The sequence below is a fragment of the Chrysemys picta genome, chromosome 1, assembly GCF_011386835.1.
Source record: "Chrysemys picta bellii isolate R12L10 chromosome 1, ASM1138683v2, whole genome shotgun sequence".
NCBI classification, from domain to species: Eukaryota; Metazoa; Chordata; order Testudines; family Emydidae; genus Chrysemys; species Chrysemys picta.
In genome coordinates, this window is record NC_088791.1 from 357,205,084 (window position 1) to 357,218,455 (window position 13,372).

Sequence of the window (13,372 nt, forward strand, 5' to 3'; positions counted from 1 at the left end):
CATTCCTCCATTCTGGGATTCTATTCCTCACTACATGGCTAAATCTAATGAAATTATTATGGCCATAAGAAAGGGAAGGGAAAAACAACAAAATCAACAGAGGAAACATTTTCACAATACGTTAAAATACCAACAAATACAAGAAAAAAGAGCAATAAACACTAATCCAAATAATACAGTCCAATCGTCTATATCCATTGAACACTGATATCAGTTGTTTAGGGCCTTGGCTGCCCTGTAGTCATCTACTTCAGGTTGGCCTTGCCGGTCGGCCAACAAGCATCGCACCCGCGCTGGGGACCCTATTTAGGGGTACCCTTTCGAGTGAATTTAAGTTTCAGTCCAGGCAAGGTCTATACCATCCGTTGATTCTCTAGTCAATCTTTCATTAGTGAAAGGTTGGGTATTTCGTTAATTTAGAAGGAGAGTAACAGCATGTGGAACTTTTACCACTAGGTGATGTCTCTGTACCAACTCTTGAGCTTTCTCAACTAACAAAGCTGCAGCAGCTAGGGCTTTAAGACATTTAACTGCTTCTCTTGCAACAGGATTCAGTAGTGCTAAAAAATAGGCCACAGGCCGCTGCTGTGATCCTAACGCTTGTGTAAGAACACCAGAGGCCACCCCCGCCCTTTCATGAACAAATAAGGTAAAAGGTTTCCTATAATCCGGGAATCCCAAGGCAGGTGCCGATGCAAGGGCTGTCTTAATGCTCTCAAAGGATTTGGTAGCATCTTTAGTCCATTTCACTGGGTCAGGTTCATCCTTAGTGGTCATCTGCACTAGTGGTTTTGACATTTCCCCATACTCAGGAATCCAGGACTTACAGAATCCTGCCATGCCGAGGAACCCCCTTAACTGTCTCTTTGTCTTGGGCTGGGGTACATGTAAAATGGCACTTATTCTTTCCTGAGCAAGGCTTCTCTTTCCTGGTTTTAGTATGTGCCCTAAATATTTCACCTCCTGTGAACAAGATTGAATCTTTGAGGGTGACACCTTGTGTCCTTCCATTGCTAAGGCACATAAAAACTCTATCGAGTCCTGCTTATTAATTTCTTGTGTTTCTGAGCATAATAAAAGATCATCCACTTACAAAAGCAATGTGGACTGTCCTGGGAGAATTACATCTTGTAAATCTTTATGCAACACAGCTGAAAATATAGCGGGGGATTCCACATACCCCTGAGGGAGATGCCCCCATGATATCTGGGATGATCCCCTAAAAATGACTCAATTAAAGGTGTCAGTCCCTCTATTGCCTCTCGTGGGAGAGGGTATTGGGGAATGCGAGGGGGGTCTATGTCTGTCCTAACACTTATCCAAACTGGCTCAGCTGACTTTAGTAATCCCACGTCAGTGGTTTTTTTGTTCCCCATACCCAAGGTGGGACAGCATTTTCCAAATCCTTGGGAAGCATTGCTAAATATAAAGGAGTTTCGGGATTCATTAGAGCCATCAAGGGGTTGACAGAGTCATCTGGCAGGCTCGAAAGAATGCCTTGGTCAGAGCAGTGAATAATAGCCTGGCGTTTGCACAGCAAATCGTGTCCCAATAAACTGGTTGGTCCTTGGGTAAGTAGGAAGGCGTGTTCCTCAGACAGGGGCCCTATGTGTATGTTTAAAGGTTTGGAAATCTGCCAACAAAAAGGATTTCCTTCAATTCCCATAACATTTCGATTTTGCCACTCTTAGGCCAGGTCTACACTAACCCCCTAATTCGAACTAAGGTACGGAACTTCAGCTACGTGAATAACGTAGCTGAAGTTCGAAGTACCTTAGTTCGAACTTACCTTGTTCCACACGCGGCAGGCAGGCTCCCCCGTCGACTCCGCGGTACTCCTCTCGCCGAGCTGGAGTACCGCAGTCGACGGCGAGCACATCCGGGTTCGACTTATCGCGTCCAGACTAGACGCGATAAGTCGAACCCAGAAGTTCGATTGCCAGCCGCCGAACTAGCGGGTAAGTGTAGCCAAGGCCTTAGGAAGATCCAAATCAGTAAGGGTGGAGAGGGTGGCTCCTGTGTCTAATAAGCAATCATATAGTTTTCCTCAAATCATCAAAGGAACTAGGGGATCATTGCGGGATAAGGAAAACACTGGGCAACATAACAACATGGAACCCCCTTCATCCCATCAGTCATAAAGTCCCCATCCTGCATCATCCCCGGAAGGGTTGATTAGGCTGTGGACCTTGGCCCTTATTAATACCTTGAGGAGGTTTAAGTTGTCCCTGGGCTCTCAGTTTACAATCCCTCTTCATGTGCCCTTCTTGATGACAGTAATAACAAATTAAAGGTCCTCTGAACCCCCGCTTTACTGGGTCCTGCTATACCAACGAACCCTTGTCCTCTTCCTCAGCCTCTGCTGACACCAGGCTCTGCTCCCTTCAATACAGCCACCAACATTCCCATATTCCCTTTTTTCTTCCTTCACCCTCTCCGCATTTCGTCGGGCTTCTCACCCATTAAACACTCTGGTGGCAATAGCCACTATCTGAGAGAGAGAGGCATCCCTGCAAATTTTCCACACCATTTAATCTCCACCTTATATCTTTCGCAGCCTGGTCTTTAAACAATACAATCCTCTTATCACTGGCATATTTGCCTCTGCTTCAGGATCTAGACCACCAAACAACCAAGCAGCTTTCATCAGTCTTTCATAATAGTCTGCGGGGTGTTCATCTGGGCCTTGATGGACTAAAGTTACTTTATTCCAATTAGTAGTTCTCTGCCCAGCCTTCTTAATTCCATTTAAAATTACAAGTATCAGGGGGTAGTCGTGTTAGTCTATATCTACAATAACAACAAGGAGTCTGGTGGCATCTTAAAGACTAACAGATCTCTTTAAGGTGCCACCAGACTACTTGTTGTTTTAAAATTACAGTCTTTAAAGAGGTTAACTTATATTGTTCTACAGCATTGTTGTAATCTCAGGTAGGATCACCCCCAGTTACATTTCCTGCTGTCAGGGCATTCCGTCCTGGTGGCGGTGGGGGTAAATCACCTATAGACTCCTAAGCTAGACTGAGCACTTGTTTCCTTTCTTTCAATGTCCTATGTACAGATTCTGGGTCATCCCTGACCTTTGGGGTGGTAATCTTCCAATTCAATAGGTCACCGATAGAGAAAGGAGTGTGGACATAGCCGTCAACAACCTGACCCTCTCCGGTAGGAACAGGGTACTGTCTTAAGGGCAATTGGGGTACCGGAGAGTCCTGTCCTTCTTGTTTAATGAGCTCGAAATTGACGTCTCCAGGAACACACTCGGGAGACCGACTCCATGAGCCGGTCGTGGAGTCGGGCAGACTTCGCCTGCGAACGTGGCTTCGGGTATTATAGGCCACTGGCAGATCAGGATATAATGTGGCTCGGGGTTGGGATAGGGTTAGAGGCAGATCCTACACCGGTGCAGAGGCGGTCCCTGGGACCACCTGATTTATCTGAATGGGAACAGGTTGAGGGGACACAGCTGGTGGGGCAACAGGCCAATAAACATCTTCCTCTACTCTGGTAAGGAAGAGGTTTAGTTTGTTATAACATGAGAGTGCACTCTTTATCTTTGCAAATTGGAGCAGAGCTATAAAACAAATACAAATAATTCATTCGTTCTGGTCTTAAATCTTCCAGGATGGTTCTCAAGGTTTTAAGGTGAAGTCTTCCCCAATTCCTGGGAACACATCCCACAAGTGTGCCGGCATCGAATTTCCCCTGACAATTTCCCATTTCAGGTCTAACTGACTCCTAAATTCCCTGCTTCAGTTCTCCACCCTCCGCAGTGTTACCGAGAACAAAGCCCTGGAGTCAGTGACGGTTTCCTTTATGTCCCGGGGAGACCACCCAGCCTATCCAGTCAGCCTCTCTTCCTGCCTGGGTAATCTCCTGTCATCTGAAACTTGTTTTTATATTGGGCTGGCACTCTAAAAGTGTTTAACTGCCAGATGGATGTCCCAGTAATTTCACCGAGGCTGTCCCAAGGAAACCGTCGGGTCTAAGACCCCCATGTACACATAACACAAAACAGAGACAATTTACCTGTCTCCTGATGAGGCCTCTTCCAACGCGATCTGTCTCGTTGCTTGTGGTCCGTCTCTCAGAGTCCTCCTTATCGTCCCCGCCGGGGGCCAACTTCCAACACAATACAACCCAAGGTAAAGTCACCTTGGCGTGTGCTGGTCCTTCTCGAGGGAGCGGCCCCGGAGCGGTTCCGAGCTGCAGAAGTCCCTTCGTGGTCGCCAAAACTGTCATCGAAATTTCTGTCCATTCCAGCTGAGGAATAAGGAGAGACGGACAGAGCTAATCAAGCAAGGAGCCCCGGCAGGGGCGATCCATTTATTCCAATTGCAATTGGGTTTGAGCTCATAAGTCAGCAAGAACAAAGAAAACACTTACACCAAAGCATTATATGCAGGTGCTTATGATAATCTATCACTCTATGGCTGGCCAAAATTTGCCATCATTACCATACATAATTAGCAAGCTACATGTATCTGCCCCTCTTATGACCCCTTATTGTTCATCTACGTGCCCCCTCCTCCTTGCTTATTTTGCAAACCAAGCAGTTTATCTACAGGACGCAGGCACAGAAAGGTCCATTGTCTCCAGGTTTGGAGTTTGGCTACATTTCCTCTTGAAGGAACTTCCTGAGTTAAGACAACCTATAGCTGATGTTTTCCCTTCTTCTTTCTCCCATGTGTACGTGACAAATTTGCCCCCTGGCAGTTAAGCAGAATACTGATATAAAATTAACAAAAATTATTAGAGAGCTGGGGCATATAATATATGGAGATATACCTTTCTCATAGAGCTATAAGGGACCCCAAAAGGTCATAGAGTCCAGCACCCTGCCTTCACTAGCAGGACCAATTACTGATTTTGCCCTAGATCCCTAAATGGCCCCCTCAAGCATTGAACTCATAACCCTGGGTGTAGTAGGCCAGCGTTCAAACCACTGAGCTATCCCTGAGCAGCTAAGCGAGCTGGCTTTATTTAGTCTACAGAAGAGAAGAATGAGAGGAGATTTGATAGCAGCCCTGAATGGTGGTTCCAAAGAGCATGGATCTAGACTGTTCTCAGTGATGGCAGATGACAGAACAAGGAGCAGTGGTCTCAAGTTGCAGTGTGCGAGGTCTAGCTTGAATATTAGGAAACACTATTTCGCTAGGAAGGTGGTGAAGCTTTGGAATGGGTTAATTAGGGAGGTGGTCGAATCTCCATCCTTAGAGGTTATTAAAGCCCAGCTTGACAAAGCCCTGGCTGGGATGATTTAGTTGGTGTTGGTCCTGCTTTGATCAGGGGATTGTACTGAATGACGTCCTGAGGTATTATCCAAACCTCATCTTCTATGACTGTATGATTCTTTGTCTCTTCTCTAAACTAACAGTTCCCGACCTTTCAGTCTGTCTGCATCAGGCAGCCTCCCCGATTCTCATAGCCTATCTCCGAAATCCCCTTTCTATCTGCTATATCCTTTATAGAGATTGGGTGATCAAAACAGAGCGCATGTTCTGACCAGGTCATTCACTATCCCATTCCTTAGGCATCTGAACATTATCTTTGTTTTGGACACTTCTACAAATGAGCAGGTGTTTTTCAATGACACCAAGCCACAGGAGGTAGTTAGCCTCCCCCTCTGGTTAAATAGGGGGGAACCTATTGAGAAACCCCACAGTAAGAGGGATCTGGACTCTTGGGGCCCACATCCCAAATTTAAGGACTTGGATAGGAAGTGGCTTAGAGTTCCTGGGCCAGGAAGAAGTGGGTGAAGGCAGCCAGCCTCCCTCAGCTTCTGACCCCCTACTTGGCATTCTCGCCACTAGGATACCCAGCCTCCAGGGACCCAGCCAGAGGCCTACTGCATGGACTCTCTAGCCTGGCTTTCATTGCACTAAGGAACAATGATGGAAAGCCTGTATCCACACTCGTGTTTGCTGATGGTGCCTATTATGTTTCCCCACACCGTGATATGTAGGAATTATTGACACATGTAGTAAGGTCAGTTGTTAATAATTTATTTATCTGAATATTTTTCAGTGTGTGAAGAGCGACCAATCTGCTTCACCCATGAGAACAGCCTCCAGTAGTGCATGTAGTGTCTCATATTAACATTGTCTCTCCATCCAGGCATTTGTACTGTGACCATCACCCTGGGCACGTACAGGAAGTCAGGGGAAAGTACGGTATATGCAGGAGACACCGTTCTCCCTCAGATTTCAACACCTTCAACCCTATTCCATGTCTGATTTCAATGCAACCGACTTCACCAACCCATCCACCTTCATCCTGCTGGGCATTCCTGACCTGGATGCGACCCATGTCTGGATCTCTGTCCTTTCCTGTATCATGTACACCATAGCCCTCTTGGGGAACTTCACCATCCTCTTCATTGTGAAGACAGAACCGAGCCTCCATGGGCCCATGTACTATTTCCTCTGCATGCTGGCCATCACCGATCTATTCCTGACTACATCCACGCTGCCCAAAACACTAAGCATCTTCTGGTTCAACTCCAGGGAGATCGAATTCAATGCCTGCCTCACCCAGATGTACTTCATTCACTGCTTCTCAGTGATGGAATCTGGGATCCTTGTGGCGATGGCTTTTGATCGCTACGTGGCTATCTGCCATCCCCTGAGACATTCCACCATCCTGACAAACCCCATGGTGGCCACGATTGGATTGGCTGTGGTGCTGCATGCCTGCATAATCGTACTGCCAACTCCTTTCCTGGCGAGGCGGTGGCCATATTGCACAACTAACATCATCCCCCACACATACTGTGATGGCATGGCTGTGGTGAAGCTGGCCTGCGCCAGCATCCACATCAATAGTTACTACAGCCTCTCTGTGGCAATCTTGGTGACTGGTTTGGATGTATTTTTTATCACTCTATCCTATACTCAGATCCTCAGGGCCATCTTCAGCCTCCCCACAAAGGACATCAGGCTCAAGACTTTTAGGACTTGCGGCTTCCAGCTAAGTGTCTTCTTAGCCTTTTGCATCCCAGCTCTCTTCTCCACCCTCTCACATCGGTTTGACCAGAATGTGCCCCTGCATTTCCATGTTCTCATGGCCAACATTTACCTCCTGGTGCCCCCCATTTTAAACCCCATCATCTACGGGGTTGGACCAAACATATTCGGGACAGGCTGCTCCAGCTCTTTACTTGTATAGGGACCTAAAGTTTTCCCTGGTCCTCTGTCTTTCAGGCCCAGCTCCAAACAGAGCTGACTGGTGACATGGTGCTGGGCTCTCTGCCCTGACACTGACTGGGCAGTTAGAGAGACATTAATCCCTTTCCTGAACTTTTTGTGCAGTGTCAATGTGTGACAAATTGGGGAATCGGTCTGTGTACAACTCATTGAGTTGACACCTTTCTAATTGTTTGTTACTAAATCCCCAAGGCCCCTTTGCCACTCCTCTTCTACAAATGCCCTGCCCCTGCTCTGCCTCTTCCCCTCAAGGCCCTGTCCCTTTCTCCTGTCTTACCCTCCCCTTGTCACTCACTGGATCATCCGCAGGTCCGTCCTCCCCCCCCCCCCCCAAACACATGTGCAAGGGAGACATTTTAGGTTTTGGGAGGGGTGACAATTTTAAACATGATTCAAGGGGCTATTTAGGCACTTGAAAACTATATTTTTTTGGCAGATAACTTAGCAATTAGCTAACAGGAACACTGTATCTAATTCCTATATAAAAGAATGAAAAATAAATAAATATTAGACCCACTCTGCTCTGCTACTAACATGTTCTGGCATCTTGGGGCAAGGAGGGGCAAGCAGGAGCTAGGGAGGAGAGATTTCAGGGGTGCACAGCTGGCCCACCACAGTCCCAGGCTGTATGCCGGGGGGACCTAGTCACATAGCGTTGGAGTTTTTTTACAGACTGGCTTGTTATGGCCTTGTTTTGAAATGGGAATAGCTTGATTTTTGGCTTATTTTGAAAGTCAGGGTGTTTATTTACAGTGTGCAAGTTGGCATTAGTGAAATTAGTGTGTTACAGTGGGGGACAGATATATCTTGGGTCTATAAAAGAACACCAGAATCACCAATGGTCCATCTGGCCCAGTATCCTGTTTTCCCATAATGACCAATACCCACATACCTCAGTTGGGTTGAACAGAACAGGCAATCATCTAGTGATTCATCCCCTGTCACCCACTTCCAGGTTCTGGAAAACGGACCCTATGGACATGCAGAACATGGTGTTGGGATTGCTGCCCATCCTGGCTAATAGCCATTGATAGGCCTATTGTCCAGGAACTTATTAGTTCTTATTGGAACCCTGTTGTAGTTTTGGCCTTCACATAGTCCCCCAGCAAAGAGTTGTCTGTGAAGAAATTATTTCTTTCATTTATTTTAAATCTGCGGACTATTAATTTCACTGGGTGACCGTTAATTTTTGTTATTTACTCCTTCACATAACACATTTCCTTATTAAATTTTTCCACACAAGCCATGATTTAGAGCCCTATCTCATATCCCTGGGGTGACAAAGTTCCTCCTCTGCCTTGGTGTATCCTGCACTTTCTGGAGGAATTTCTCGCCTCAGGGGTTCACAGCAGCCCTCAGTTTGGCACTTTTGCTAGAGTCTGAAACCTGCCATTCACTCAGCTAACCTCATCATTGGCCAGCATGGGGGGAAAGGGAGAACAATCTTCGCAGTATCTGTTGTCCTACCTAGTTGGTCGAGGACAGGTCAGATCCCTCTTCAACTTAGATGTTGCCTTTGATGTGATTCACAGTACAGGTCAACTCCTCCTGTGTCAAATAGGGAGTTGGGGGATGGGGAGAACCCAGGACCGAACTCTACTCTGGGTTTCAGCCCAGGGCCTTGTGGATAGCATCTGTCTGCAACGTCTCCTGAACCAGCTGCATGACAGTTACAACTCCCTGGGCTACTTCCCCATGGCCACCCCCCAGTATCTTCTTTATCGTCACCACAGGACCTTTTTCCTGAAGGCATTCGTACTCCTCAGTCCTCCAGAAGCACGCCTTCTCACTCCCAGCTCCTTGCGCGCCCCTCACTAACTGAAGGGAGGTCCTTTTTTAAACCAGGTGCCCTGATTAGCCTGCCTGCCTTAATTGGTTCTAGCATTTCCTCATTGATCTAGGGCAGATCCTGCTCAGATCAGGCAGGGAACAGAAAACTATTCATGCAGTGACCAGTATATTTGCCTTCTACCAGACTCCTGTACCCACCTTGTCTGGGTCTGTCACACTAGTTAATCATCTCTTTCCCAAGCTGAGAAGTCCCAGTGTTTTTAATATCTCCTCATACTGAAGGTCTTCCATACCTTTCATAATTTCTCTTGCTCTTCTCCATCCTTTTTCCAAGTCCAACATATAGTTTTTGACATGGGATGACCAAATCTTCATGCTGTATTCAGGATAAATTAGACCCTATCATTTTGTAGGTATAATTGGGATTATATTTCGCCATGGGCGTTACTTTGCTTTTATGAACACTGAATTTCATTGGCCATTGTGTTGCCCAGTCACTAAGTTGTGTGAGATCTGTTTGCATCTCTTTGCAGTCTGCTTTGGACTTAATTGTCTTGAGTTTTGTGTCATCTGTAAATTTTACCACCTCACTGTTTACCGTTTTTCCAAATATGTTATGAATATGTTGAACAGCACAGGTCTCACTACAGACTCTCCCCTCTTTACCTCTTTCCATTCACAGACTGGAAATGGCCAAGTTTGCATAGCAACAACTCAGGAAAGGTTCCTATATGGTTCCTTGGAGTGTCGGGTCACAGAGCCAAACTTCTGTTTTATTCCAAAACAGTTTACTTCAATCTTCCTTCCTTTGAAAACACTATCCCTCCTCCATGCTGAGAGGTGGAAAGTAATGTGGAACCTGTCTCTACACCCTCTTCTATGTGATACAGTTTTTATGCAATCACCCCATCAAAGAGGGAACCTGTAGCCGATAAGGATAGTTTGCTAGCTTGCTATATTGTATAATGTGTTTCCTTCATTGGCTTGATTCATATTATTTTGCTGTCATTTCCTAATGTTATTGAGTCATCTTATTTTCTTGAATTTTGTTTGTTTTCATTACAGCCAACTATTAACTATTATGAATAACATGCACTGCAATTCAACAATCTACAGGCCTGTAACCTATAGGATTGGCTAGGTTAAGTGTTTGTAATCTTTGGCATAGATAACTGGCCTACCGGTTACCCCTCCTGACTTGTGGGGAACTGGATGGGGGAACGGAAAAAAAGAAATGAATATGTTTGTCATTGGTCTGTAAGAGAGTGGTAACTGCAGGGTGCACCATAGAACATAAAAGTTGTAAGTAAGGCCAAGGATAATGATTTCAGGAATGACATAATTGATACTGATATGTATGAACGTATGTCATAACATGTTAACCTATAGAGTAAGTGCACCCAAAGATTTATTTTGGTGAGGAAATAAGATTTGGGCATGGTAGGTTGGGCCTGGATTAAGGTATCAGGATCTCATAAAAGGACAAACAGCGTGATCGAAGATAGGAAAAGCATACACCTTGCATGGCTATCAGCTCAGCATCATAATACAGCCTGGCTACTTAAAACTTGAGCCTAATCCCTACCAATTTGGGGAGCCATCTAGAAACTTCCACCTCCAGAACTGCCCTGATTGGGCTCCCTCTTGGACTAATTTATTAGCTTTTCCATTTTCAATAGTATAGGGTTCTTACCTTGAGTAGGCATTGACCTTTTTTACTGTAACTGGCCACGCTGGGGCAGTGATTTTTAAGGCCAGGTCACGGATGTATCTCAGCAGCAATACATATTTGATCAGTGACCCATCAGAGGATGTAAACCCATTGGTTTCCTAACAGGGTATGAACTCTGAGAGAATTGCACATCCATGCTGAGTCTGAAAAGAGACCGATGTTTTGGTACAAGGTCGTGAAGGAGGCCTGGACACAGTTCTCCCAGATTCCGAACCCTGTGCATGGTTTCCCCTGATCATGATAACTAGAACCATCTACAAAGAAGTGATATCCTTTGAAGGAAACTTTCTCCCGGATTAAAGGTAGGAAAAACTTCCTCTCTATCACCACCCCTTGGACTCTGATTGTCTACGTCTAGACAAACATGGGGCTCTTATTGATACAATAGGGCAGTTGGTAGCAGAGATGGTGTCCTAATAGGTTTCAATGCAATGTCCTTCCCTTGTAGCAACAAAGCCCAATGGACCAGACAGGCACTGGAAACCAGTTCATCTTTAACCCAATTGGATATTAAGAACTGCCGGGATGTGTGCGATGAATGCAACATGATTGGGTTGAGGAGAATTAGAAAAGCAAAATGTTGTACAGCCAAAGTACTGGCCAATAAGTACTGCTTGTGACGTTATTGAAATGAACTGTGACTGTATAGATCATTGCTGTAACCAAGGTCCTATAGTTGTACCAAATCTTGTACAAAGGAGCTCAAGTGAGGTATCTATGTAAAGGTTGTAATTTACTGGTTCTGATTATGCTGTTTGTATGTATGTATCATGTTTGTATCTGAAGTTATGAATATTGGCTATGTACTTGTATCTCAATGTGTTTGATTCTGAGTAGCATCCGTGAAGCATTTGGTCAGCTTCTTGAGGAAGGACTATTCTGACTAAGTGCCCAACCAGGAAACACTTAACTGACAGTGGGCCTTGGGAGACTCCAATCCACATCTGAGGAGGCTTCCTGGGAAAGTTCAAGGTAGCATGTGAGCAATGGCTGCTCTACCTGCAAACTGAGTCATGTCTGGACATGTGACTTGCCCATGTGACTCCAAACTCCATACTGCCGCTGTGATTATCAAGAGTAAGAACAAAGGGGTCCTTCCACATGGCAGAGGATATAAAAGGCCCTAGAAACCCATCCATTTTATCTTCAATCCTGTTTCTAACCTCTGGAGGGACCTTGCTACAAACTGAAGCTCTGAACAAAGGACTGAACAACCCATCCAAGCTGAGATGTTTCTACTCCAGAGATTTGATTGGTTTAAGCAAGCAGTAATCCCATCAAGCCTGAAACAAGCCTGAACTAAGAACTTTGCAATTGTTGTACATATTTGTTTCCATTTAACCAATTTTAACTCTCATCTATATTTCTTTCTTTTTAGGAATTAACATTTACATTTTAGATTCTAAAGGATTGGCAACAGCGTGATTTGTGGGTAAGATCTGATTTGTATACTGATCTGGGTCTGGAGCTTGGTCCTTTGGGATCAGGAGAACCTTTAATTGGGGACACTGGTTTTCATAACCATTTGTTCCTGTGAGGTGTGCTAGTGGTGGTGATACAAGGGGACAGGAGTATCTGAGGGAATTGCTTGTTTGACTTGTGGTTAGCCAGTGGGGTGTAATCAAAGTCCTCCCTGTTTGGCTGATTTCGTTTGCCATAGTAGTGAAGGATCCCCAGCCCTGGGCTGTGACTGCCCTGCTCTGAGCAATTTGTCATGAATTGATTCTCTCAGTCGTGTCCCCCAAGAGCATGCTTTGTTAAACTTCTCACAGTTGTCTTATTTGAGCGCCACTGGAAACATTAAACATGAGCCTGTCATAACTATAAAGGGTAGGGTCACAGCTCTCCTGAGTACAGTACTGTAAAATCCCTCCTGGGCAGAGACTCCAAAATCCTTTTACCTGTAAAGGGTTAAGAAGCTCAGGTAACCTGGCTGACATGTGACCCAAAGGACCAATAAGGGGACAAGATACTTTCAAATCTTGGTGGGGGGAAGGCTTTTGTTTGTGCTCTTTGTTTGGGGCTTGTTCGCTCTTGGGACTGAGAGGGACCAGACATCAATCCAGGTTCTCCAAATCTTTCTGAACAAGTCTCTCATATTTCCAACTTGTAAGTAAACAGCCAGGCAAGGCATGTTAGTTTTTATCTTTGTTTTCTCAACTTGTAAATGTACCTTTTTGCTAGAGTGTTTATCTCTGTTTGCTGTAACTTTGAACCTAAAGCTAGAGGGGGGTCCTCTGGGCTCCTTACGTTTGATTACCCTGTAAAGTTAGTTTCCGTCCTGATTTTACAGAGATGCTTTTTACCTTTTTCTTTAATTAAAAGCCGTCTTTTTAAGAAACTGATTGATTTTTCCTTGTTTTTAGATCCAAGGGGGTTGGTTCTTGATCCACCAGGAGTTGGTGGGAGGTAGGAGGGGGATGGTTAATTTCTCCTTGTTTTAAGATCCAAGGGTGTTGGATCTGTATTCACCAGGGAATTGGTGAAGAGTCTCTCAAGGCTACTCAGGGAAGGGAATTAGCACATTGGGATGGTGGCAGCGGACCAGATCTAAGCTGGTAGTTAAGCTTAGAAGTTTTCATGCAGGCCCCGACATCTGTACCCTAAAGTTCAAAGTGGGAAGCAGCCTTGACAGAGGCATAGG

At 45.4% G+C, this 13,372-nt stretch overlaps 1 protein-coding gene across 1 annotated transcript; it reads left to right on the plus strand.

Moving 5' to 3' along the window:
- The first annotated feature begins 6,177 nt into the window (after positions 1-6,177).
- Positions 6,178-7,167, plus strand: LOC135972557 (olfactory receptor 52E4-like). The gene has a single exon (XM_065550984.1). It carries the CDS (start codon positions 6,178-6,180, stop codon positions 7,165-7,167), a length of 990 nt encoding a protein of 329 aa, XP_065407056.1.
- The last annotated feature ends 6,205 nt before the right edge of the window (positions 7,168-13,372 follow it).